The 26,075-nt window shown below is 33.4% G+C and overlaps 1 protein-coding gene across 3 annotated transcripts in view; it reads left to right on the top strand.

Moving 5' to 3' along the window:
* LOC106663493 overlaps positions 1 to 23,304 on the top strand; it is a 57,728-nt gene extending 34,424 nt beyond the window's left edge. The window contains exons 2-4 of one of the 3 annotated variants that reach the window (XM_014388362.2): positions 10,115 to 10,184; positions 18,957 to 19,327; positions 22,596 to 23,304. In XM_014388362.2, coding sequence (XP_014243848.1) covers positions 18,982 to 19,327; positions 22,596 to 23,083 — 834 coding nt within the window. In that variant the 5' untranslated portion in view covers positions 10,115 to 10,184; positions 18,957 to 18,981 and the 3' untranslated portion in view covers positions 23,084 to 23,304. The remainder of the gene's footprint in view (positions 1 to 10,114; positions 10,185 to 18,956; positions 19,328 to 22,595) is intronic. The other 2 variants (XM_014388364.2, XM_014388366.2) reach the window with 2 other exon arrangements.
* The last annotated feature ends 2,771 nt before the right edge of the window (positions 23,305 to 26,075 follow it).

Raw genomic sequence — 26,075 nt, forward strand, 5'->3', positions numbered from 1 at the left:
TGAAAGATGTCAAAGCAATGGCTTTACGAAGGATTATTGAGTGGTTGGAACAATTTTGGCGTTATCGAGTGATAATTTAGCGATAAGATCTTTCGAATATAACGTAAAGAATATCAAAAATTCCACAAATTGGTTCTGACAATTGAGTAAGATTTTAATGATTAGAGATGTTGATTTTTTGGCATTAAACAATTCAAATGTTTTATGGAATGAAAAGACGAATATTGTTATGCGATGGGGGGAAAAAAGTTTATTATCATTAGAAATACGAAAAGTGCTTTAACACAAAAAATAAACTTCTCAAAATTTATTGGGGATTAGGGATAGTATTAATTTTAAGTTAACCGATTCTTGTCAGCTGGATAAAACAAAATAGAAAATACAAACCAAAAACAAACAAATGTTAATTCTCTAAAACTTGAATATTATTCATTTTGGAAACGAACACCTTTTCTCATCTTTTCTCCATTTTAATACAGTTATATTCTCTTTAACTATGGAAAGACATCACTTGTACCAGAAGTTCACAAAATTATTGCGGGAATGAGTCTTCGAGGTCACCGGCATGTGGATATCACAGAGGCAGTTGGCGTTCCTCAGAGCCTGGTCCGCCGGGCTTTAACCTGATTCCGAGAGACTGGAAGTGCCAGTAGGAGGCCTGTAGTGGATCTAAGCACACTACAACGCTGAGGGAGGACCTTTTCCATAGTGCCCGCCAGATCCTACAACAATACAGTACAAGATGTTTTGACAAGGCAGAACCCAAACGATTACGAATGAGTTGGCTTCAATTGTATGCCCCTTTGAGACGACTTACAACAACTCAGGAGAATATGGTGTAGCGCGTATAGTGATATCTACTTTTTTACAGCTGAAGTGCTCAAATTGAGACGGTGAAAAAGGTTCACTATTTAGCAAGTTTAAAAAGACAAAAATAGAACAATGCAAAATAGATAAGTAAAAAAATAAAATAATTCCCTGTTATTGCATAATAATCCCTCGCAATCTCAGAACTCAATTGTTTGTGTAAGTTACTATTAATTGTTTACTATTAAAGTTTATTACATTTATTATTTTTGTCAAAATGATACGTATTGTTTTACAAAGAGTTTTACTTGTCTTTTCTTTCACTGTTATAAAAAGTAATTATATTATTTTGTCCAGCAATTGCAGACCGCCCATATAATTGTACACTTAATTATAAATAATTGCAGAATTTTTTCTATTCCACTTTGGAAAAAGGTTCACTATTTAATAATTTTAAAAGGACAAAAATAGAACAATGATAATAATAAATTTATTGAGGTTCAAAATACAAAGTTAAGTCCCTATGTCCAATAAAATTAAAACTACTAAAATGAAATTGTTAAACTTTACTGAAATTACTAAAAAGAATAGTATAGTTAAATAATCGTATTAATGATTATTGTGAATTCTTACAAAAAATTGATAGTTTTAATCTTTTAATTTGTATCTTCTTTTTTAACTAGTGGATTTGTATCGATTACAGTCCTTATTCAATGATAAGACAATTTCTCATTTCAGTTCTTTAACTGGGTGAAAGGTCGCCTGGTTGTTCGTTCAAGAAGAATGAAGATAGGGGAAAAAATCTCGCGGCCAAATTATTAAGTAGAACGAAAGTTCTTCCGAGACTTGCTCGACCGAGGAACGCATTTCCCTTTTCTTTCCCTTTCCAGGGGATCCCGAAGACGTACGGGGACGTGTAAGGACGGAAGTGGGTTGGTGCTAGGGCGCGCAACACCAGAATGGTGTCATTCCTATTAGAAAAAGTCACTCCACTCATGCTCCGGTAGCCACAATATCACGCAATGCCGCTCACGGAACCATTTTGTTCGAAACTGGTTTGAATGACCGGGAAAACGATTCGCCGATTAGAAAAGGAAGAAAGTACCACTGCTGTATACTTAACTAATTAACACTTAAGGTCACAAACTCTCCTTATGTCCTCCCTTTTACTTTACATCAACTGACGAAATTACCGATTACTTATCCCCACTTACGCGATGTATAGACGAAGGTATTTTTACGCACGACAAACAAGCTTTCATCATTCAAAAACTTGCATTACTGTTGTAAAAAAAATCATGAAGTTCAATTGATATTTTAACCTGATTGGTTGAAGATGTGGAATTTAAGTAATAATTTTTTGTTGAAGTCGTGAGTAGTAGTCGAGAATGAGCTAGTTAAAAAACACTTTTTTCATTTTTTGGAATACTTGGTTCAAAATTTATATTTACGTCTTAAATTGTATTTTTTGCAATTAGCATATATTTTGAAATTTGCCCAGGCCCTGAAGACGATCCGAATAAAGATCGAAATGTCGGCAAAAATGAAAAAGGGTTTTTCTAAACTACCCCATTCTTGACCGCTCCTCAAGACTTCAACAAATTATGAAACAACAGGTCACTTAGAAACAAACATTAAGTAATTTTGTTAAATTACTTGTCAATGTTGTTAATGTCAACTTGTAATAAAATTTTCTTCATGCTGATATTTCAAACAAGATGACATTTTTTTTAACGAGGGTTCGCAACAGTAGAGGTCATATAAACCCTCAGGGTGCCGGTGTTTTTGAAAAAAAGCACATTTGTAAGTATGTCGGTTTCAAATGCAGGGCCGCTGGATTCGAACCCGGGACCTTTACCTTTCAGTGATGAGCTCCATGTCAACGCCCAAACGGTTGCGGCCACCGACATCCCCTACAAAATTTGTAAAATTGTGAGATTTCCACCTGATGTATGACCGACCCACCAACCAAAGAACAGCGAAAACAGGGAGACAAAACTGATCGAAAACGATTTAACTTAGTTAAGTTGGCCTTCAAATTTATGATTATGTCCATTTATAGGAAAAACTATTTTTATAAATCCATTATATTTAGTGATCAATTGACCAAATTATTCCTTTCAATTAATTAATCTTTTTATGTAAGGTTTTGGTTGAAATGAAAAAGTAAGTGCCACGAGCGAGATTCGAACTACGACCTTCGGCTAAATACGCCGGTGCTTTACCATTTGAGCTATCCTGACTATAATTACGTAACATTTATAAACAACTACGATTTTAGCTCCTATAATAAACTTTGTTTCTCCTCAGCTTTATACATGACATTCTTATATTACCTTTTTTCTTTAATAATAAAAAAATATTTAGCTACTGTAATCGGAGAAATCGAATTTCTTTGTCAATTTTGCAATGGTCCATGGTCATTATTGGTTGCATTCTAACTTTCTATTCTTCTCTGGCATGCCAATTTTCTTACCCTTTGCCGTCGAAATTTTTCTATTTGCCATAGAAATAAAAAATAATTAGAGAAATATGAAGTTTGGTTGTCCCTGATCATGCTCGTCTACCTATCCTCGCTAGTTTCTAGTATCTCGTAAACCCCCCGTAAAAGGATATCTCACGAAAAACATCTTATTTCATAGGTTCAGATTAAATTTGTAATCTTTAGAAGTCTAGGATTAAATACTAAGAAAAACATTTTCCCCATACTGTGTCTCAGGGCTGTTTATCCGGTCGGCCGATGGAAAAGCTCGACAACAGTATGAAACCGTTCGTTTTCACAATTGAGTTTCAACACCGGTCAGAACATTCTCCGAGCCCAACTGGCCGTGAAATTATGCACTGACATTTCGCGGGCAAAGGTTCTCCAGCCCAGGTGATGATATCATTGGGATCGCAGCTGCCCCAGGAAACAGGTCCATTACCACGTTCCATTTGTCAAAGAGATGAAATGACTGGCTGACCCACTGGAAACCATCTCGAACGGTTGGATCCCGCACGTGTCTATAGGTGCATACTTATCAGTTCGAACTCACTTTTAAGCAACCCTTCCATTATATCCCTTAAACCTTAGTTCAGTTTATTACTTTCGCTTTGAAAAAAAGATTGTACTAATTTTGTCTAAGTATTCACTCTTTCGAAACTAAATTAAGCCGTTTTCGCTTTTAATAATTTTCATACAAAACATGAAATAAACAAGACGAATCGAATCAACAGATGATAAAGAGCTGAAGGACGAAACTAATTTCTGATAAACGCTTCTCCCCTGTCAGATTTCGATGTGAACACCACAACAATCAGTCAGCAGTTTATATAGAATGATCACGAAATAACATAATTCCTCCGCTCATCTCTTAGAGATTACATTTTTGATACGTGTGTCTATACAATATCTCTGGGAAACTCTCCAATGGAAAAAATCATATTATTCTAATTTTATGGTCAACTAGATTTCATTTTAAAAAACTTGTAATCTCATTTTGGTTGAAAAATGAGCTATTTACTTTTTAAAATATATATATAAAAACATGTTTCTAAATTGTATGTTAATAATATGGCTTAAAACAACAACTCTGCCGTTGAGACGCTCCCAACATGAAAAACATTAAAATATCTTATATTTATTCACAACTTACTTAACTTTAAAATAATTCTACAAAATCAGTCAATAAAAACAATACGTTATCATTTATGAGTTGTTTTTTTTCAATAAATAATATATAAAGCTATATTATTTCAATGGTTACACAGTAATGTTAACCAGGGGCGTCGGTGGCCGCAACGGTTTAGGCGTTCACACGGCACTCATTTATGTAAGGTAAAGGTCCCGGGTTCGAATCCAGCGGCCCGACATACTTACAAATGTTTTTTTTTTCTTTTCAAATACATCGGCACCCTGAGGGTTTATATGACTTCTGCTGTTACGAACCCTCGTAAAAAAATGTTAACCGATAAAGAATACATTAAAATTGTCTATGATGTTTGTAATTTTTTACATTCCAATAAGAAAAGTTTGTGTTTGTCTCTATCTTTCACCTACTGACTCAATCAATCTCGCTCTCCTCTCTTATACAAGCACATATCACAGCATATTTATTTATTATTTTATTTACAAAACACGCAAAAAAGAAATAGAAGTCGATAATACTAATATATATCCATTATATTTAGTGGTCTATTGACCAAATTTCTTTCAATTACTTAATCTTTTTATGTAAGGTATTGTTTGAAATGAAAAATCCAGTGTCACGAGCGGAATTCGAACCCACGACCTTCGGCTAAGTACGTCTCTGCTCTACCATTTGAGCTATCGTGACTTCGATGCACTCGGGCTTTACTAACAGCTCCCTGTGGCCACTTCATATGTCGCCGAGAATCGAATCCTGATTATCCGACATTGGAAAAATGGCAAAAAGGAGGGAAAATTCGAAAGGTTGTAGGTTGAGATGCGGAGTTGGTGTCCGAGTGGATCGAAGTCACGATAGCTCAAGTGGTAGAGCAGAGGCGTATTTAGCCGAAGGTCGTGGGTTCGAATCCCGCTCGTGACACTGGCTTTTCCATTTCAACCAAAACCCTACATAAAAAGATTAAGTAATTGAAAAAACTAATATATATTTTTATTTTTATATGTGTGGTGTTTAGTGACCGTTACTTGATGATTATTTGGAGGTCGTGAGATGCGGTCTGGTGTAACGTACGTTTTTAGAAAAACATTTTCTTTATCGTGCCAACGTTTCGATCTTTATGGAGATCATCTTCAGGGCTCAAAGTGTTTGTTTTCCGTGTAGATGCGTCATTCTTGTCTGTCGTGTTGAGAGTGCCCAATTTTATTTATTATATTATTAATTTATATATATTTTTATACTTTAGATAACACGTATTTATTTGTGAAAACTTGAAGGAACCTATATGGGATTTTTTTTAATTATTGGTTTATTTAATTTTTGAAAATATACATTATCCATTGTTTTCAATAGGTAAACAAACATGTGAACATTAATTTTTAAATATTTACCAGACTTTGAGTTCTTATTATTACAATGTACATAATATTACATATGTACATAATTTAAAAAATATGGACAAACTTTTAACGTCGACGACAGACGAGTTTTATTGGAAGATGAATATTTGTTTTACTTCATTTTCACGCTTAAGCAATATATAAGCTTCACTTATGTTACAAAACCACATGTCAACAATTGAAAAATGGAACAATCTTTGGAAAATAAAGTTTAACCCATCAAAGTCACAACGTATCACTTTTACACTCCCTCGTGAGACTTGTCCTAGTATATACTTACACAATGATCCTGGTCCTCAATCGGACAAAGTTAACTATTTGGGACTTACATTTGATAGAAGACTAATTTGGAATCCACACGCTCGATTAAAAAAACAAGCATTCAAAAAACGATTTAAAATGTTTTTTTACCTTCTCAACCGACACTCAAAATTACCATTAAAATCAAAATTTTCGACATGCACCAATTCAATCCTATTTGGATGTACGGGGGCCAAGCTGATGAATCGGCCGAATATTCCAATATTCAAAGATTACAAAAATTTTCAATCCAAATTTTCGAGACTAATCGTTTCTGCCCCTTTTATGAAAACAATAACCAACTTCACAGAGATTCTAACATGCCTACAGTTTTTTCATCCATCAAAATGTAAAATTTTAACATAAGCGACTGAAAAGAATATGAATCCAGAATGGCTGCCAATGGGTAGGTTTCTCTAAAACTCCTGTAATGCCATAAACATAAATTGTAATCCAATCTGCTGGTTGTACAGTTATAGATAAAAAATAAGTTAAAAAAACTTAATTCTCAGAACAATAATCATGATTAACCGTCATACTTTGATTTTAGCTGACATTTTGTTGATACTTTTGTATTGTAATGCCTTTACTTATAACTTATAACCCAATAAGTTTGAGGAATGCCGTCTTTTTTGTTATATAATATTGCTGTTGATATTTATCCGTGCGGTCTGGAGTGATGAACCTGTAATTTGGTCGTTACCGATAATTGCGGTCTGCCTAGCTCATTGGGTTGGTCTGTCAGACGCGTTTCATTGTGTCTCATATTAATATTATTGACAATAAAAACAGTATTTTAATTGTTGTGTCTGATTGGCTTAGTGAATTTTGGTGGGGTGCCTGACAGTACCAGTACAACGGTAAAAGCAGTTTATTTCTTTTTTAAGTTAAATTTTCTAGAGTTTAAAGTTTCTAACTGTTTAACGATCCTAACGATAAGAAAATGTTTCATTCTTTGTAATTTTGATTGTACTATTATTGACATATCTGAAACCTTTTCCTTTCTAAAGTTTCAGCTGTCTGATGACAGTTATGTTATTATTATGAGTTAACCGTTTTTCTCCCAAATTTATTTTTGATTGATCGACAAACATTGTTTTCCATTGCTTTAAAAAAAATCGAAAAATTTAATTAATTTAAGAATTCAAGTCTGATTCTTCGGGGGAATGAATCGAACGGCATTGTCGCATAGGGGCGAAACTATACTAGGTCAATTTCAATGCTTAGGTTTTGCAGGTACTACCACACCGGCTTAACGGTTTTACCGATCTAGCTCCGTCTAAATTCTTAAAATTTATTGTAAACCTCCAAAAACTAGTATACATTTTGTCAAGGCGACGGTCGTTCGAAGGATATCGGTTTCTTCAAGGATATGGTTGTGGTCACTTAGAAAGTGGTCGATACACGAGTTGAGAAGGTTTCGTATTTCTTCTGGCCGAGTACCTAGGATAAAATACGATTGGCAAACCACAGAAAGCACCTAAATAACATTATAATAAAATTAAAATAAATTATTTTACAGAATTACACAGAAGCAAGTGTACATTATATAAGCTATTGCCATAATTTTTTTACATAATAAAAACTTTGCATAACTATTAGAAATTAAATAAATTAAAATATTATTTATATTTTTAACTTTATAATGTTTTCCGATATCTAGAAAAAAAATCTGCACAAAATAATATATAATCGATTAGGTATCGTGGTCCGATTGACCTGTAAAAATTCATTATTTTCTTGCCAACCCAATATTTACTGTGTAAATAATTTCTATGACGTATGTATATTATATATTTTTTTCAATTAATTAATCTTTAAGTAAGGTATTGGTTGAGATAGAAAAGTCAGTGTCACGAGCGGGATTCGAACCTACGACCTTCGGCTTTTATCGAACCAGCCGAAGGTCGTGTGTTCGAATCCCGTTCGTGACACTGACTTTTCTATCTCAACCAATACCTTACTTAAAGATTAATTAATTGAAAAAAATATATAATATACATACGTCATAGATATTATTTACACAGTAAATATTGGGTTGGCAAGAAAATAATGAATTTTTACAGCATATATTTTTATGTCTTTACAGCTGATACGTTTTGAACTAATTGGAGATGTATTGTTCATGGTTTGCAATTAATTTTTGCCATCTTTCAAGTATTATGTCTATTACTTTTGCAAAACAATTCCCATCTTTTGCGTCAGGAACGTTTGAACAGCTGTTTGTAAACCTTTAAAACTATCAAAATTTTGGCAATTTAAATTTTTTAATGGCCGAAATAAATAGTAGTCGTAAGTGGAATTTCCTTAGAGTATGGAGGGTGTGATAAAATGTCCCATTTTAGATTAGTTAATCATTGTTTGGTCCTCAAAAAAACATGTACTAAAAGACCTACACCTTTTCTTTTTTGCTTGTGCAGGCCGTTTTTGCTTTATTTGAAGATCTAAACCTATTAGCTGTTCACAGTACAGTCCACTATTAACCGTTTGCCCTTGTGGTAAAAGCTCAAAATGTTTCAGATTGGACCTCTCCCTCCAGATGCATAGCATAAGTTTTTTTCGTGCATTGGTTGTTTTGGGACAACGAGGGGCTGTTGTCAATAAGTTGTTTGCGAACTTTTTGTGTTGTTCACTGTTACAATTTATGGAGAAATGTGTCGTAGTGACGATAGAGGAGTGAAGACCAAATTGGAATGAGATCCGCCAAATTCCTTTCGCTGAGTTCGTGCAGGTAAAGTACACTCCATGTAAAGTACACTTGAACAAACCCAAGTACTTGAATGTGGTTTCCAATGGTTGTACGAGAAACATTTATCACATCTCCTGGTTCTCGGGTCGTCAAAAAAGGGATTTTATTCTAGCCTCAATATGTCGTCGTACCACTGCGGACGTCTTCTTCAATAACAAAAAACTTCCTATTCTAAATCTAGCAAACCACTGTTGGACTTTACGAACATTTACAACATTAGTAACAAACACTGCACACAAATTTTCAGTTGCATTGTTCCCGTTTTCAAATTCATAAAGTAAACAATGCCTTCAATTCATTTCACCCAAAGGCATGATTACCTATTAAATTATTACACTGTTAGGTTATCTTGGAACTTTTCGAAAACCGATAATCGATTTTGCGGTGAGGTCTTTAAATTATTCGATAAAATATAGGTCTAGAGCTATTTCAAATTTCGCCAATTAATGTTTCTTCTCATAATAGCGTGTATGACTGTGGCCATTTTTCTTGTCTAGTCCGTTTTTCTCCGTTCATAATTCAAGTCTCATTTTAACGTCGGAGGAGTGTTGGGATTTCGTGCTAGGGTTCGCTTGAGTAGGTTGAGCCCTTGCTTTTGTAAAGGGGCATGTTTATTGGCTGCTGCTTGGAAATCTGAAGAATTGTCGAATCAGTGATGACTCCTGGTGTAAACTTTACTAAGCATTAATCCACAGTTAGAGTCCCCACTTCGTACGTATGAGCTCTTTCACTTTCTGGGACAGAATACTTTTAATTTATTAAAGACCGACAGAAAGAGATTATCAGACTTGAGCCATCAAACCCCAAAAAATAAGACCGACATACCACTCCCAAAATTAAGGAAGAAGCCTTCAGAAAATTCACCCCGACCCGACACTGAATATGGTAAATTGACTAACCTCGTCTGACAGACCAACACAGCGAAAATAGACGGATCGAAATGACGTGTAACGACCAAGTTACGGGTAGCCACGCAGTTTACATTGAAAAATCTCACAATAAAACAATAGCCTTACTATCTCTATCCGTCGCCCTGCATGTTGTGCTCTTCCCTCTTACATAATTGGCAGATTTCACCCGCATTATCGAATGACTAGTTGTAGGTCGTTATTCCTATTTTTAAAACAGAAACGAAAAATTAACCATATTTTTGTTTGTTACTATTGATCACTACAAGCAATATTTTTGTCTTGTTCACCACGAACTATAAACATTTTTGTTTTGGTATTTTTCAGGAATAGGTCCTAAAGCGCCGGATGGATGAAAAATAAACTTATCAGGGCATACAAACAGGAGTAGCTGTAGGTAAAAAAAACCTTTTGTATCAATATTATCAGAATAATCATGAACTTCTTTTTAAGTTCAAATTATGAATTGTGCAGTTTAAATATACTAAAAAACAAAAATCTGAACACTCCCATTTTGATGTTTATTTCAAACTGTGTGTATTTTATCGTTATATTAATTACATTATTAATTTATAATAAATAAAACGAGATCAGAAATTCAAGAGTTTAATAATAGTGGTGGTTTGAAATAAATGAATTTTGAAAGAAAATTCACCAAAACACCAAAAAATAAGTACTTTGTAATTAATATAACGATAAAAATTTATATATNATATATATGAAATATACAACAAAATACGAGTGCACTGTTTTTTGTCTGCGTATATTTAATCTATTGTAACAAAAAATAATATGGTTTGTTCAACTATTTCTAAATAGAAAAACTAGGTACTCAAATAAAAATTGTGGGTCCGATGGTGATAGGTGTTTTCCACTTGTTTTGCCTGGTTTTGGATTACAAATAATCAATTATCATTACACCAAATTTAAACAAAACGAATTTTTTGAAAAGACGATAAACGTTTAAAGGGGGGAAACGCAGCTGAAAGTTGTCCAGAATAACGAGATCTGGTTTCTGAAATGGGAACACATTCTGACTCCCTGACCTTTCCGGTCCGCTCGAAAATGTGATCCCTTCTCATCTTCACGCTTCAAAAATCCCAATTTCAAGTTTGCAAAAAAAATTGTGTTAATGAGGGGAATTAGTTACAAAAAAATAAGAACAAAGCATAATTCAAGTTATCTTGGACGATTGTAACATACGGAAATAGGACAAGTGGTTGTGGGATAGTGATTTGATGATGGCGGTATGATCTGGCTGGTCGGTTCTACGAAACTTATTTTGTTTCAATAATAAATAGTGTTTTCGTAAAATATGAAGATTACTATTGTAAACTTTTGTTCAGAAAGGTGTATTTTTTAAAATGCGTTATTGTTTTAATATTGTGTTTTATATTACACCAAACAATTAATAATGCAGCTCGTATTAATTATCTTCATATGCAAAGAACAACAAAACCATCACAAATTAGTAACACTATTTCCAGTCAAGAAAATGTGTTATGTAGAGTGTCGCAAGGATCAATTTTGGGCCAGTTATTGTTTGTAGTTTACATGAATGATGTGTATTTTGTATACAGTTAATAGCTTTAATTACATTAGCTTATACTAACTAGCTGATGACACGTCTTCTGACGTACATATACAAAAATGTTTATTTGTAGAAAGAATGCATCATATTTATTTATCACTATTTTAATATAAATTACCTACGTATTAAATATTAAATATTGGCCAAAACCAGTGTTTCATCTTAATTTTTAAATATATAAATATATATTTATAAAAATACATAAATATATATTAATAAAAATAAATAAATATTAATAAAAATGTATATTTAAATATAAATAAATTTTACACATTGTGTAAAATTTATAGATTTTATTATTGACGGTAGGCTAAATTGGCATGCACAAATTGACACAGTCATCACAAAACTGGATAAAATATGTTTTATTTTTTATGAGCTTAAAAACAGAAGATAATAAATTCTCTAAGAATTATATACATGGGTCTATTTCAAATTATTATAACTAGAGCCCGGATGTATATATTCTAAAAATCCTCAAATATTCCGTATAATATGCACTAAAAAACCCTCGAATATGCAATATTATCATCTTCATATATATATNTAGATTTATATATTGAAAGAAGTTATTTGGTCAATTAATTAACATTTTTATGTAAGATTTATAACTAGAGACACTGACTTAGATTAATTAATTAAAAAAAGTTATTTGGTCAATCGGACCACGAAACATAATGGATTTAATATGTAAAACGAAGTATATCTTCACTAAAGCTCTCCGTGATCATTTCATTTGTCGCCGAGAAACGACTCCTGATTACTCGGCATTTGAAAAATGTCAAAAAGGGAGAAAATTCGAGAGGTAGGTTGAGATGGGAAGTTGGTGTCCGAGTGGATAGAGAAGTCACGATAGCTCAGGTGGTAGAGCAGCAGCGTATTGAGCCGAAGGTCGTGGGTTCGATTCCCGCTCGTGACACTAGCTTTTTCATTTCAACAACCTTACATTAAAATGTTTATATATATAATTGTGAACGCCCAAAACACTCCACGGATTTTCGCTCTTAATGGCTTAATCAAAAGCCCTACCTCAAATTTATTCGGAAAATTAATGAAAGTATAAATTATTGATCATAAGGGCGATGGTAATTAAAATATGATGGTTGAGGCCGGCTTCGGAATTCAAACGTGTCATCCGTCGGCCGATGTGTACGTCTCTTCGCCTTGCAGTTACAGTACTTTTCTATTAAAAAAAAAAAATTTCCGGCTTAGGTCGGATGTTAGGTGATAATAAACATTTTGAGGCCGAGAAAACCTTCATTTTAACTCCTCATGGCCTTATTTGACTCCCAGAAGCACAAATAGTTTGAAGGTAAAGGAACTAGTCCTTAATTGTCCAAATTGTATGAACAATATACAGAATTATAACAGCGCAATGGCATTAAGAAATGCCCGGATTTTGACCTTACCGTTTTATACATGGACAGATTCACCGATTCACGTCTATGTTGCCAAGTTGTTAAAATCCAAGTGAAGTTAAAGTTAATACGGCCAGTTATATTTTATACACTCGAAAACTGTGGATGTGCTGAAAATAAAAAAGTAGACCAAGCAGTTCCTAGTAGCATTATTTTGGCTAAAGCCCTTTATGCGAAGGGTGCAACTGAAACCGAACGAAAGGTTTAACTTGAACTTGCGTTTTGTTGATAGTGTACCGTTGATGTACGTAGATTTTAACAAATAAACAGCAGGGGAAATAGCTGTAGTTTTCCAGTCTGCAGAAGAACCACCAGTTCGACATATCATTGTGCACTGTCGTGAAAGAGGTCCAAAGTTAATTTCTGCTTTAAGCCCTCATGTTGTACCCACTAATCTATCCGTTTAGGGAGCCAGGATGGGAAAAGAAAACATTCGTGAATGACTAACAATGCTACAATTTACTTGCTATCCACTTATCGTTTTCCCACGTTCATAAATCATATCGTTCCCTGATTCGGACAATAGAATGGGGCTATTGCCCCAACATGCCACTAGTATGCACAGAAATCTTTAAATATGGCATGTAATTTGCACTAAATATATTGAAATAAGCAGGATGAATGTCAGATACATCACACGACTAATAATAACTTGTTTTCTAATCTAGATTTCTTTTGGTCTAGTACATATTCGTTTTGAAAAGAATAGAACAACATAGAAAATTTCCAGTAACACAAAAAAAAACCATATAATTTAAAATATTATACAAAATACATAATTAATAAACGAAGAAGAACATAATAAAGCGACATGATCTGAATTAAAATTGACGTTTATACACATTTCGAAGTTAGTATCTGTAAAACTACAGCGTTTACCGATCAAAAAATATTTGTACCTTGTGAAAAAAAACTTTCCAACGGCAAATCGGTGAAGCATACTCGGAAGAACTTAAAAATTGGATTTTTTCCAGTTAAAATTTCATTAATTTACTAATGTACAGTCAATAAATATTTTTTAAATTCTTGTATAGATCACTGAAAGCCGAATAAAATTGTATGCTTTTGTCTTTTTCGACTCCTGTTCTTAGTTGATTAGTTTATTTATTATATATTTATAACATTATTCAAAAAATATATAATTCTATTTAAAAAAATAAATATTAAGTTTATTAGGTTTCGTGGTTCACTTGACCAAATAAATTCTTTTCAATTAATTAAGGTTTGGGTTTAGATAAAAATTGAAAAATTGCAAAAAGGAAGGAAAATTCAAAAGGTGGGCTTGAGATGGGAAATTAGTGTACGAGTAGGTCGTGGGTTCGAATCCCGCTTGTGATACTGATTTTGTTTATCTCAACCAAAACCTTAATTAATTGAAAATAAATATTAAAAGAAAAAATTGTTGATGTAAAGGAATGGAAATGATAGATATATTGTATAGTACAATTGTATATTGTATGTACTATAATTGAATATTTATAATAGTTATTGGAAAAATTGTAATTTTCTCCTTGCAAATAAATAAATAACAAATAGAATGAGCACCTGGAAATTTTTCCCGTCCTGCTGATCGGCCTTGCCGTGTGTAAAATCCACTTTTTAAATAAATTCAAAAAAAGGACTAAATTACTCATTTAAATTTGAAGGACAGCTAGTACCCCATTCATTTCCTAATTGACTTTTAACCTTTTTATTGTTGCCTTCGTTTTACATACGAGCCAGTTGTTTAGATATTTTTTCACGTTTTATTCGTTGATTCCGGAAGCTACAAGCATTTGTTATTAGTCTGTTTTAAATCCAGTTTTGTCGAAACTACTTTTTACAATATTAAAGAGAAGGCTTGCGGGACTCAAACCCACAACCTCCTGAGTTTGAGTCCCTCTCGTGACACTATTTTTCATCTCAGCCGTCTCTACATTATATTAATACTAGTTAATATAACTAATAAACAATTTAATAAGAATAAATCCAGTTTTACTTTTTGTAATTAAAAGAAAAAATAGCAATTTTTAAAATCATATCTGATTCGGAAAATTGGTTATCTCAGTGTCTTAGCAAACAAATTAGCTTTGTTTTAAACAAAGATAAACGTCCATACACATTTTATGAGGCCAAGAAAATTTATTTCAAATTTGTGAAGTGTACAATTTTAAAACGGGTAATTACCCATTAATAATAATTTTGTATTTTTTCCACTTAAAATGTGACGTTCCATAATTTCAACTATAAAAATTATTATTTTCTAACGACACAATTTTCGTAACTATAAATACACGTATAAGCGTCAATTGAGCAAAATTAATGAAAATTTTTTAGATTTAATCATTTAATCATTTAATCTAATGGTCGCTACTTACCCTATAGAAGGCTGTAGAAAAACAAAAATATAAACTATGTGAATAGTAAATTTTCACGTACAATAGTTTTTCATGGTCTCAAAAACGAAATAACAATAATAATACAGTATTAGTTATAGTTGTTTTAAGTGATTTTTTTGGCATTTTGAAAATCCACTGCGAGGCAAAAAAACGTGCACTCTTAATATTTTTGTTTTAACCACAATATCTGTTTTAAAGGATTAGGAGTAAATATAGCAAACATAAAATCTCCCACTTGTGTTTTCAATTAGATTTTGTATTTCTTTGAATAGTTATTCTCTTTCTGTTAGGTTTTCTGTAAAGGTTACTCTCTTACACAAGCACATATCACAGCATATTTATTTATTATTTTATTTACAAAACACGCAAAAAAGAAATAGAAGTCGATAATACTAATATATAGCCATTATATTTAGTGGTCTATTGACCAAATTACTCTTTCCATTAATTAATCTTTTTATGTAAGGATTTGGTTGAAATGAAAAACTTAGTGTCTCGAGCGGGATTCGAACCCACGACCTTCGGATCAATATGTCGCAACTCTAACCAGTTGAGCTATCGTGACTTCGATCTACTTGGACACCAACTGCCCGACATTTCAACCAAAACCTTACATAAAAAGATTAACTTCTTTCTAACGTTCTGGTAGTTCGATCTTTTTAAGTTGTATCATTTTTAAGTTTCAAATTTGTTTGAGTGGTGATTTTAAGTGATTCAGATTCGACTAGAATCAGCATAGATGGAAGTCAAGCCTATGTGGTCAAAGTGCTTAACATTCCAAGAACAACTATCCGAATGGTCCTTCATCGCTACCATGATATTGGAGGTTACTCAAGAACTCATCGTGTTATATCAGAGAGAGGATCGCTTTATTGTTTCATTGGCATTCTACCGCTGTTGAGATCAAGCAACGGCTTCAACAAGTTAGAGATGTTAATATCACTGTAAGGCGAAAACTTTCACAAGCTGGATTACGAGCGCGGCCTGGCCGACAAGTAATCGCATCAATTGTCTGAGCAAGAGTGGACTAAAATCTTGTTTTCGGATTATTCAAGGTTTTATTTGAGATCTCCTGACGGCCGAGAAAGGGTTTGGAGAAGAACAGGATATCCCTGCAACACTTTTACTAAGGAGAAGCGATAGAGGTGGAGGTGATATGGTTGTAGCAGGAATTTCTGAAGAAGGTCGCACAAACTTGATCTTCATTGAGGCTTCCCTATCAGCTGCGCGATACATTGAAAATGTGTTATCAGAAGAAGTAATTTCTTATATGCCACTAATTAGCGACGGTTTTTTTTATGCATGACAAGGTAAGGCCCGCACAGCTTGAATCGTTGGTGACTATTTGGAATGTGCTTCAATTCGTTTGGCGTGGCCAAAATGTAGTCCCGACCTAAACATTATCGAACACCTTTGGGCCGAGTTGTTAAAGATGGTAAAATGTTGCCCAGTGATGCCAGAGAATTTGCAGGAATTAAGAATGGCGCTGTTTGAGGTGTAAAAAAATATTCGACAGCACTACTTTCAAAACCTCATAAAAATTTTGCAGATTTTGGATGCACATGGAATGCAAGCGGTGATCAACGCAAGAGATAATACTCTCTACTGAGTTGAATATTTTCTTCGTTGTTTCCATAAAGTTTTTGGTAAAATTGTTTTGCACAGTTTAATTTTTTAATTAATGGGGGAGCATCTATTTTGCCTCTCAGTTTAGTTTTTCTTTAAGACTTTTAAGAAGTTTTATACATCCAATTAAAGATCAAGTCATTTCGTGCGCATGCAGAAAATATGCCTGACGATTGGATAAGGAAGAGCCTTGGCCATTCATTGTCGCAAGGCAACTTTTCTTCATTACTCTCCTCTCGGGCCGACCTTTAAATTATTCGCCGTAGGTCGACATAAATTGTCAGATCACACCTTATATTTGTTTATCCTTTACTCCAAGAACCTAAGGAGTATCACAACGAAATTAGTTTAAACAAAAATTATCCTCAGAAAATAGTGAAAATATTTCATCGCACATATTAGGGCATAGTTTGAAGGATAACCTAGGGATCTTCAAGAAATCGAATACAACGTAATTTATTTATTTATTTTTAATTGAGAAAAATTATTATAAACACGCTCCGTGGAAGGTGTGGAAAGGTCGGGTACAAAATTCCTGAATCTTTCAGTTTATCATCATCTTTACTTTTTTCCGTTAACAGGAATGTTATTCTCCCATAAGACTTTTCAAAAGGAGATATCTCGCAAATCACCCAGAATGACAGATAATGACCACCATTCACCTTATCTAATCCGTGTCGTGCCGGATTTCGATAAAGAACAATTATTTACGTTTCAGAGAAACGAAGTTTATTGGATCTAGCCGACCAATGGTATTACTGATGATGATTCATGTCTATGATTATCAAATTAAGCCAGCATAGCTGATTTAAATTCATTTTTATACCTTATAAAAAAATTTAAAAAATCTCAATCGTTCGTTGTCAGTTGTTTTGTCCATTGATTTTGACGATAAGTATATGTTTTCTCTAGAGGCTAGAGAGTGATACTCACAACAAATTATGGACGTATATTGTGCAATTTTTATAAATCGTTAAGCCGTGAGGAATGGTCAGGTATGAAATATTTTAGAAAAAGATCAGATCATCTTCAGGACCTCGGTGAACTACAAAACATTTGTCAATTGGAAAAAATACATAAGTAAATAATATAAATTTTAAACCGAGAATTTCATACTCAGATAAAGTGTGGTGTTATTCTTGTGGTATCATATTTGTTTCGTGCGAAATTGCTGTGAAACGTGAATATGTATTCTGCTGTTTTTATTCGATTGCGACAGGGTGGGGAACGCGGTAAATCTTAGAAATTTTTTTTTATCATAGGCGGTTTTATTTGTCTCAAAGAATGTCAGTATAAAAACAGCAGAATGCAAATTCGCGTTTCACAACAATTTCACACGAAACAAAAATGACACCACAACTTATGTGAGTATGAAATACTCGGTTCAAATGTATTGTATTTTGTCCAATCGTTTTGTAATTCATCCAGGCCCTGAAGATAATTCGAGTAAAGGTTGAAACGTCGGCAAAAAATGAAAAATGTGTTTTCCTAAAATACTTCATTACTACATAAACTCGGAAGTTACATGTACGTACAGATGGATTTTTTATAAAAGGGATACTCTAGTGTCGGTTTGTTGTTTATTTGGCTTGAAATAGCATCTATTTAGATTTAAGTGCCCGTACAGATGGATACACATAATAAGTTCAGTTAGGTTTGAACAACCAATTCTCACTTTTCAATAATAATTCAAGACAACACAATAGACCAAGGTAAAATCGTATTCGATATTCAGGCGAGCCACTGATTAACAAATATACAGTTCATTTGATACTCTCTCCGTGTTTAGTGAAAGTCCATTTACGGGATTAGAATTTTATTTGGTTATTTCCATACACTCAGTTGTTGAATCCTAAAATAATTACCACAGAGAATTATCGGCCAGTGATGATAAAGAAATTGATGATTGGGATCAGGTATGTGGTCCAAAATGAAGTAGTAGTATCTTTTTTCCAAGCTTTCTGCTTTTTATTAAATCTTCCTCAGGACTGGATACTTATTTAAAAAAACATAAATAGTTAAAGGCAAGTATTTCGAGTTTTTGGAATTTTATCCTTCTGACCCGGAATGTTGAAATTGGCCTGAATCCTTTTCAATTTCCGATTTTTTTATTTCACTTTTTACCAACCAGTTTTCAGTGAAAGTTTATTTTTCAGGAGTTGTCGGTGGTTGTGATGTGGGATGTGGAGATGGGAGTTCTGGGTTGGTGCGCTTCTGTGCACAGCCAGCTGTGCTTTATGCTCCCTAGAGAGTCCGGAACTTGCATTGTTGCTCGCCAACGAGAGCCCACCAGTCGCTGCCAAGAGGATCACCCCGAAAAGCGTTTTCGTAGCGCCTTCCTTCAGCCAACCCTCCTGTGCCGAGGGTTACAGGCAGGACGCCCTAGGCCGCTGCGTCAGAATAGTCAGGATCAACGAGGCCGCCCAATTGGACTTCTTCCTCCAAAGGCTAAATTCTATGCACGCACCGCCGGTTAGGCAAACGATAATGCACAATGCCGGCCCACTCAGGCTGCCCATACCATTAGGTAACTTAAACCAAGCATATTTTTAAAATGTATGTACATAAACTGCTCAAAAATGAATAGGGATATTGCAAATTTTGTAGTATTTACTTTCCCTAGCATTTTTATTTTATTTTTACTATAAATCGTATTACAATTTACGATAAATTATGTTTTTTACTGAAGGAAAATTTAATTAAGGGGTTATGAAATATAACAAAATAAAATAATTCCTAAATTTTAAACAATTAATACCGTGTATAATGCCCTCTGTTAACTAAAACCTCTGTGCACCTGTTAGGCATACTGTTAATAAGTTTGTCACTAATTTCAAAAGAAATTTCACTCCATAGATGTTTCAACGCTGCACTCAGTTGGTATAGATCATCTGGCTGTGGATGGTAAACGAAAACCCTTCTCTGCAACGCATCCCCCCATGATCAATGAGAGTGAGGTCTAGAGACAAGAGGGAAAGGAATAAATTAGAAATTCCCAGGTTCTTTAAACATTGATGAACAACTCTGCGTCTATGAGGTCTGGGGCATTGTCATCCTGCCAGTGAGATCCCTGGTTTGAGGGATGTATTCCTCGATAATTGGACATAACGGGCTGCGGTGAGGTCGCCTTCTTCGATACGAAGACCATTTCGTCCTCCAGTGGAAATTGTCGCCCTGACCATTACTATGAAAAGTGTCCCGTCTTTCACATATATATATATATATATAGTGTATGTATGTATGTATATGTGTGGGTATATGTGTCGTAGATTTAGAAAAAGGAAGGGTTAGTAGATCAAATCCCAATTTTGATGATGTAGATTTAAAGAGAAAAAAGGGTGTCATTAGCAGAATGTTAAATAGAAGGATATCTCGGAGACGCGATCGTTTGTCAGGATTGGTTTTCCTTCTGAATCCGACATAGTAAAGTAATCCTTCATAGTTCATTACATCGTTTATTAACTAAAATCCCCAAACCATGAATTCAAGCCGAAGTCAGACAATCCAAAGCACGTTCATTCCATAAAAATCTAACAACGTTCTAGCCCACTAGTCTTCGCGACGAACTGTCAATTGAACCACAACTATTGCCGTACTGTCAACCCCCGACTCGCGAGTCGTGACTACTCTTTTTGTAGCACCGGTTCTTTGCCAAAACCCAGAGAGCACTACGTGGACATTCTTCCCCTTGACAGCTATACCTTTGCATATATCCTTGCGAATATATCGCTTTACTTTGGAGGTGATTATTGTCCAAGGAAGACACGAAATGTGTTCGACCTTTACTCATCCTCATGCTAATGGTTTAATACAGTTAATACAATAATCTTTACACAATTATTAATTCGTTAGACAACTAATTAGCTAAACTAAGAAATAGTCTTCTTCTCCCATCATACATACATATATTGGTATATGTCATTGTTTCTTGAGTTATAATTCTTTCCTGTAATTAATTGCTTTTAATGTAGCCATATAATGATTTCCAGATTTCACCATTCAACGCATTTATCATGGATCATCTGCTTAATACATTTTGAATATAGTATCTGTAAATCTCTTAATATTGGGCATTCAAAAAAAATTAAAATGGAAGTTTGAATTAGAAAACGTTACCTTCACCAAAATCACATACAAACAGACCTATCCAATGAAAACAACCAAAAATTAACAAAATTGTTAGTTTATTTAAAACAGTAATTATAAATCTTTATAATTTTGGTATATACTTATTGATGGACACCACCCTTAAATTTTATTGTATTTAGGTTCATTCATATTTTGCATACCAAAAATAGGTTTAGTTGTGAAAATAAGTCATATAAAAAGAAAATGTTTATTACCTAATTCTAAATAAATTGAGTAAAGGAAAAAACAGAAAATTCAAAAACAAATAAAAATGGTAAAAAAATTTTTTAACCCTTTAAAACCGAATATTTCAACCTCTGGCATGAATAACGTCCGTTAAACACCTTCACATTCCTTGGAGAAAATTTCTGATAATATATTAATGAATTCTTTCTTTATCATCAGGAACAACCGTTTCCAAATCGTCTAGGGTGCTAAAAACTGGGTTTCGCCGTCATACTCGTTGCTTAAGTTGTTCCCAAATGTGTTCGATTGAGTTCAAATCTGGACTTCGAGTTGGCCACACCAAGCTCTCAATCCCCCAACCTCAATCAGGAGGTCATCCACAATACATATTCTATGGGCCTGACGTTATACTGCATTAGCAAGAATCTATGACAGACGTTGGGGCAAATGGCACTACATGTTCTTCAATTGTCTTGCAAGCACCCCTGTGAAGGTAGAGATTTTCCTCGCATAACAGCAAATTCTGTGCAGCGTCCAAAGAAATGCCAACCCAGAGCATCAATGTCCAACATAGAAGGCCACCTGAGGAACCATATAGCATAAGGCGTACCTTATTCTTAAACATCTTATGAAATTACGCCTATCTGATGATATGAGGACAATTCTCACTTCATCACTTCATCTGTAAAGAGAACTCATCCCCCATCTTCCAATGTCCAATTCATATGTTCCCATCTGAATTGAAGCCTGGTCATTTCTGAGCTGTGGTAAAAAGAGGTCCACAGGCTCCGAAGTTATTTTCATTGAGCCTTCTTCGTGGACAGCCCTTGAGGAAATCGAAACATTTTGGACTTGTCAACAGATTTCTTATCTAATTTCACTTAATTGTGCGGTCATCAGGCTGACAGATGAATCTATTGTCTCTCTCGTCTGTAGACCTAGGTCGACCCTGTCCTGGCCTTCGAGCGTGAAGCCCTGTTTCTCTGAAGAGCCAAAGAACCCTTTCTATTGCATAGAATGATGAATGATTCACACTCAGTCTCTTGGTGACTTCGCACTGACTGTATCCTTCCTGTAATAATGTTATGACCCTGAGACTACCTTACTCAAATGCCTGACTGAAGCCATTGGGCCATTGAAAAAATTTAAGAATAAGAAGAATATCAAATGGAAACTATGATGGAAAAAGATTAACTGAAAGCGATTTTTAGGCGTAGCAGAATGGAAAGGCATAATGCTACTTTTTGTGCAAATGGGATTAATCAGTTCAAAAGTAAATAAAGGAAAAAACAAAGAAATCAGTGTACAACAATATCAAATTTTATTTAGCTATAGTTTTATAACTTTTTATTCTCTTCTTAAGTTTTGTCTTTTTAACTGTTTACAATGAACACAACTTTTTTATTATTAGTCTGTGTTCTAGGCTTCCATGTTAATTTAAATTAATATTTATTTGTTTAAATAATTGATTTAATGTTTAGGGACTACTACAATGGGACCAATGACAACGTCGACAGAAGCGACAATGACGACAGCAGCTACGACTACTATTACGACAACAACACTAAGTGAAGAAGAAGAGATTCCAACATCGACTTTCCCAAGTACAACAGCTTCGCAGGATATTGAAGAGACGGAGACACCTCTCCTGATAATCGTGGCCAATACGACCGAACCGACCAGCACGTCGTCGGATGCTATGAGCACTGTCACAAACATGGCATACACAGAGCCGACTATAACGACTGAGTCGCCCGAGACGACGACGGTCCCTCTGCCTCCTTCGACGTACTTCCCGATGCGGTACGTCCCAGTCAGATTTCCTGAGAGGCCAACTATCGTCAGGTTCCCGAGCGGCGTTCATGTCTCCGTCTCCAACCCAAGCTGGTGGCCACACTCTTGGGAACAGTGGCCCTCTGTGAGGAAGAGGGGGCACCGTGAACCCAGGCCTTCTTGGATCAATCAGTGAATTTAGAAAAAAACAGTATTTAAACCAAAGTGAACTCTTATCAAGTAGTATTTATAAAATAAGTAAAAATTATATTCATCTCCTTTATCAATAAATATGTGTGTATGTATGAATGTGTGTTTTCACACAAGATTTTTTATACCTTGTAGATGTCTATTTATTGTATATATAATTATTATTTGTAAGTCTTTATGTAGCCCATATTAAATTGATTACTGTTATTTTTTCTTTTTTTAAGTAATACAGTGTTCTCTCTTATATAATCAGCAGAAACTGCAGTTACCATACAAGTAATAGAGAAACATTGATCTACAAATATATTCACACTTGAGCCTTTTCTTGCCACCAATCAACCTGTCAGTACTGTAATTGTTGTAAAAATAAAATATTAATTATTTGTCAGAAAAAAATAAAGTTGGCCGGCTCAACTTTTAATTGAATAAATCATCGACTTTCCTTAAAGGAAGACTATTAAATTTCAAATTAAATTATTTTTGTTTTAAAACTGCGCACAGCAAATCATTTTATAATTTGGTAGTTTTTTAATTTTTTATTGAATACGATAAACTTCAAAAATTGTTTTGTCAATTATCATCATGAATTTTTGTTTTCACATTTTAATTTTTTTCTGTTTAAGAAAATAAAAAACCTGTCCTCATGAATTTTACTAATGACTGAAATGTTTAGTGGAAAATTACTATTTTTTTTAATCATACTAATATATTGTTTTGTAATAATGAAAACCTATAGAAAAAAGTTAGTAAAAAAATTTTGTTGTGCGTTGATAATCTTCAGCTAAAATGTTGCTGTATTTTGCATTGCAATTATAGACAGAGTAGTGAAATCATTAATTTTATTGCACTACCAAATTCATATTCTGTGGTCCAGAGTTCCTACAAACACCAAAAGTATATTAGGGGCAAATTAACAAAATCTCATTTGTACGATAACTTGTCAAATTATTAAGTTATTTCTTATCTACTACACATAAATACTGTAAAATAAAACGTATGTCTAATTTTTAGAAATTGTATAATAATAAATAATAATAATAATATTAATGATAATGATAATAATAATATTGTACAATTAAATTAATATTATTAATGATACTGAAAATTAATAAAACTGTTTAATATGTTGTAATCTTTTTGTACGACTTTTATCCATTACTGTATATTACAATAATGGTGTGATAAATAAAGAAAAAATTAAACCTCAAGTTTGAATAAATTATTCAGGGTGGTGTTTTGTGAACAAAAACTGTCTCGATATTGACACCTAGTAAGAAATAAATCGTAATTTATTCCAAAAATAATACAGATTATGTTTCTTTTCATTAAGCATTTTCAAGTAACACACTAAAAATAAATACATTTTAAGAAAAATATTTTGACACCTTTGATTTTCTCTAACGTTGATTTTTATCAAAAAAAGAGAATAATCGCATCTCAGTAGAACTTCATTGATTACGATACTGCCACTGCGCAACGAAAAAAGACAATAGTTCATAGAAATTATGGAATATTTTCTCTTAAAACTGACTAGCATAAATACCTACCTAAAGCATAAGCACCATAAATGTACCTATTTACATTTACAAAACCATTTGAAACATTAAAAACAAATAAGATTGAAATAATCATAAATCCATGAATTGCATAATATTAAAAACCAGAAAGAACAGAAAGAAAAAAGTAAAATTTAAATTGTTTTAGGCAATCGAAAAATCGTGAAATTTTGTCTGTGTGGTCTCCAGGTTGATGAATCTGTAATTTGGTCATATCGATCATTTTGGTTTGCCTATCTCCACCGGGTTGGTCTGCCGACTGTCTGATGTGTTTTGGGATTTTAGCCACACCGAAGATAGCGAAATGCTGAAACATGTCTGATTGAAGTGAGAATAAGCAGACCAAAACAATGGAATGAGTAATGACCAAATTGCAAAATTAAAGATGGTTTAATACAATATTAATTTATTTACAAGTTATAATACAAATAGTTAGTTTTATTAGCAGGATACAATGTTCAACAAGAATACTTTTTAATTTTCTTATAAGCTGATTATAGTTGTTATTCTGTGACATTCTAGATTGGTCAAACATAAATATAACTAAATTCACTATTTTTTGTGGTCTGCTTGACCAATTAATAACATTCAATTAATTAAGGTTTTAAGTTGAGATCTCAAAAATTCAAAAGGTGGGGTTGAGATGGGAAGTTAGTGCCCGAGGGGATTGAAGTCACGATAGCTCAAGTGGTAGAGTAGTGGCATATCAAGCCGAAGGTCGTGGGTTCGAATCCCGCTCATGACACTGACTTTTTTATCTCATCTTAAAACCTTAATTAATTGAACATAAATATAACTTTAAAGGTAAACTTGTTCAGTACGAATTTTAGTAAAATTACTAATAGAACTATTTATTAAATTTATACAGTAGTAAATGTAATTTTACTTAATATACATTTGTAATCAAACTAGATTCTTTTACATTTTATGTTAACATTTAACACATATTCATGCAAACATTATAAAAAAATTATTTATTCTTTTTTTATAGTGTCTTTTTAGTGTCACAAGTGGGATTCAAACCGACGACCTTTGGCTATTGGGTTAGAATCCTGCTCATGACATTAACTTTTTCATCTCAATCAAGACCTTAGATAAAAAGAATAATTAATTGAAATAAGTAATTTGGTCAATGAGACCACTAAACATAAATGGATTATAAAAAAAGTTAATGATTTTATTTTATTTTTTATTTATTTTTTAATGAGGGTATTTCAATTACAAGGTTATATAAACCCTTGGGCTACTGGGCTACTGGTATTTTTCAATTGATTTTATTTTTAAATAATTTCTTTAACAGAAATAGTTTTTAATTTGAAAAATGATAACTCTTAAATGTAATAAATTGTTAAGTTGCCTTCAAATTCTATTTACAAATAACAGATTTTTTAAAATTGCCAAAATTTACAGTAATAAATTTGC

Source organism: Cimex lectularius, unplaced genomic scaffold, assembly GCF_000648675.2.
Source record: "Cimex lectularius strain Harlan isolate CLEC.00 unplaced genomic scaffold, Clec_2.1 scaffold199, whole genome shotgun sequence".
In the NCBI taxonomy this organism is placed as follows: domain Eukaryota; kingdom Metazoa; phylum Arthropoda; class Insecta; order Hemiptera; family Cimicidae; genus Cimex; species Cimex lectularius.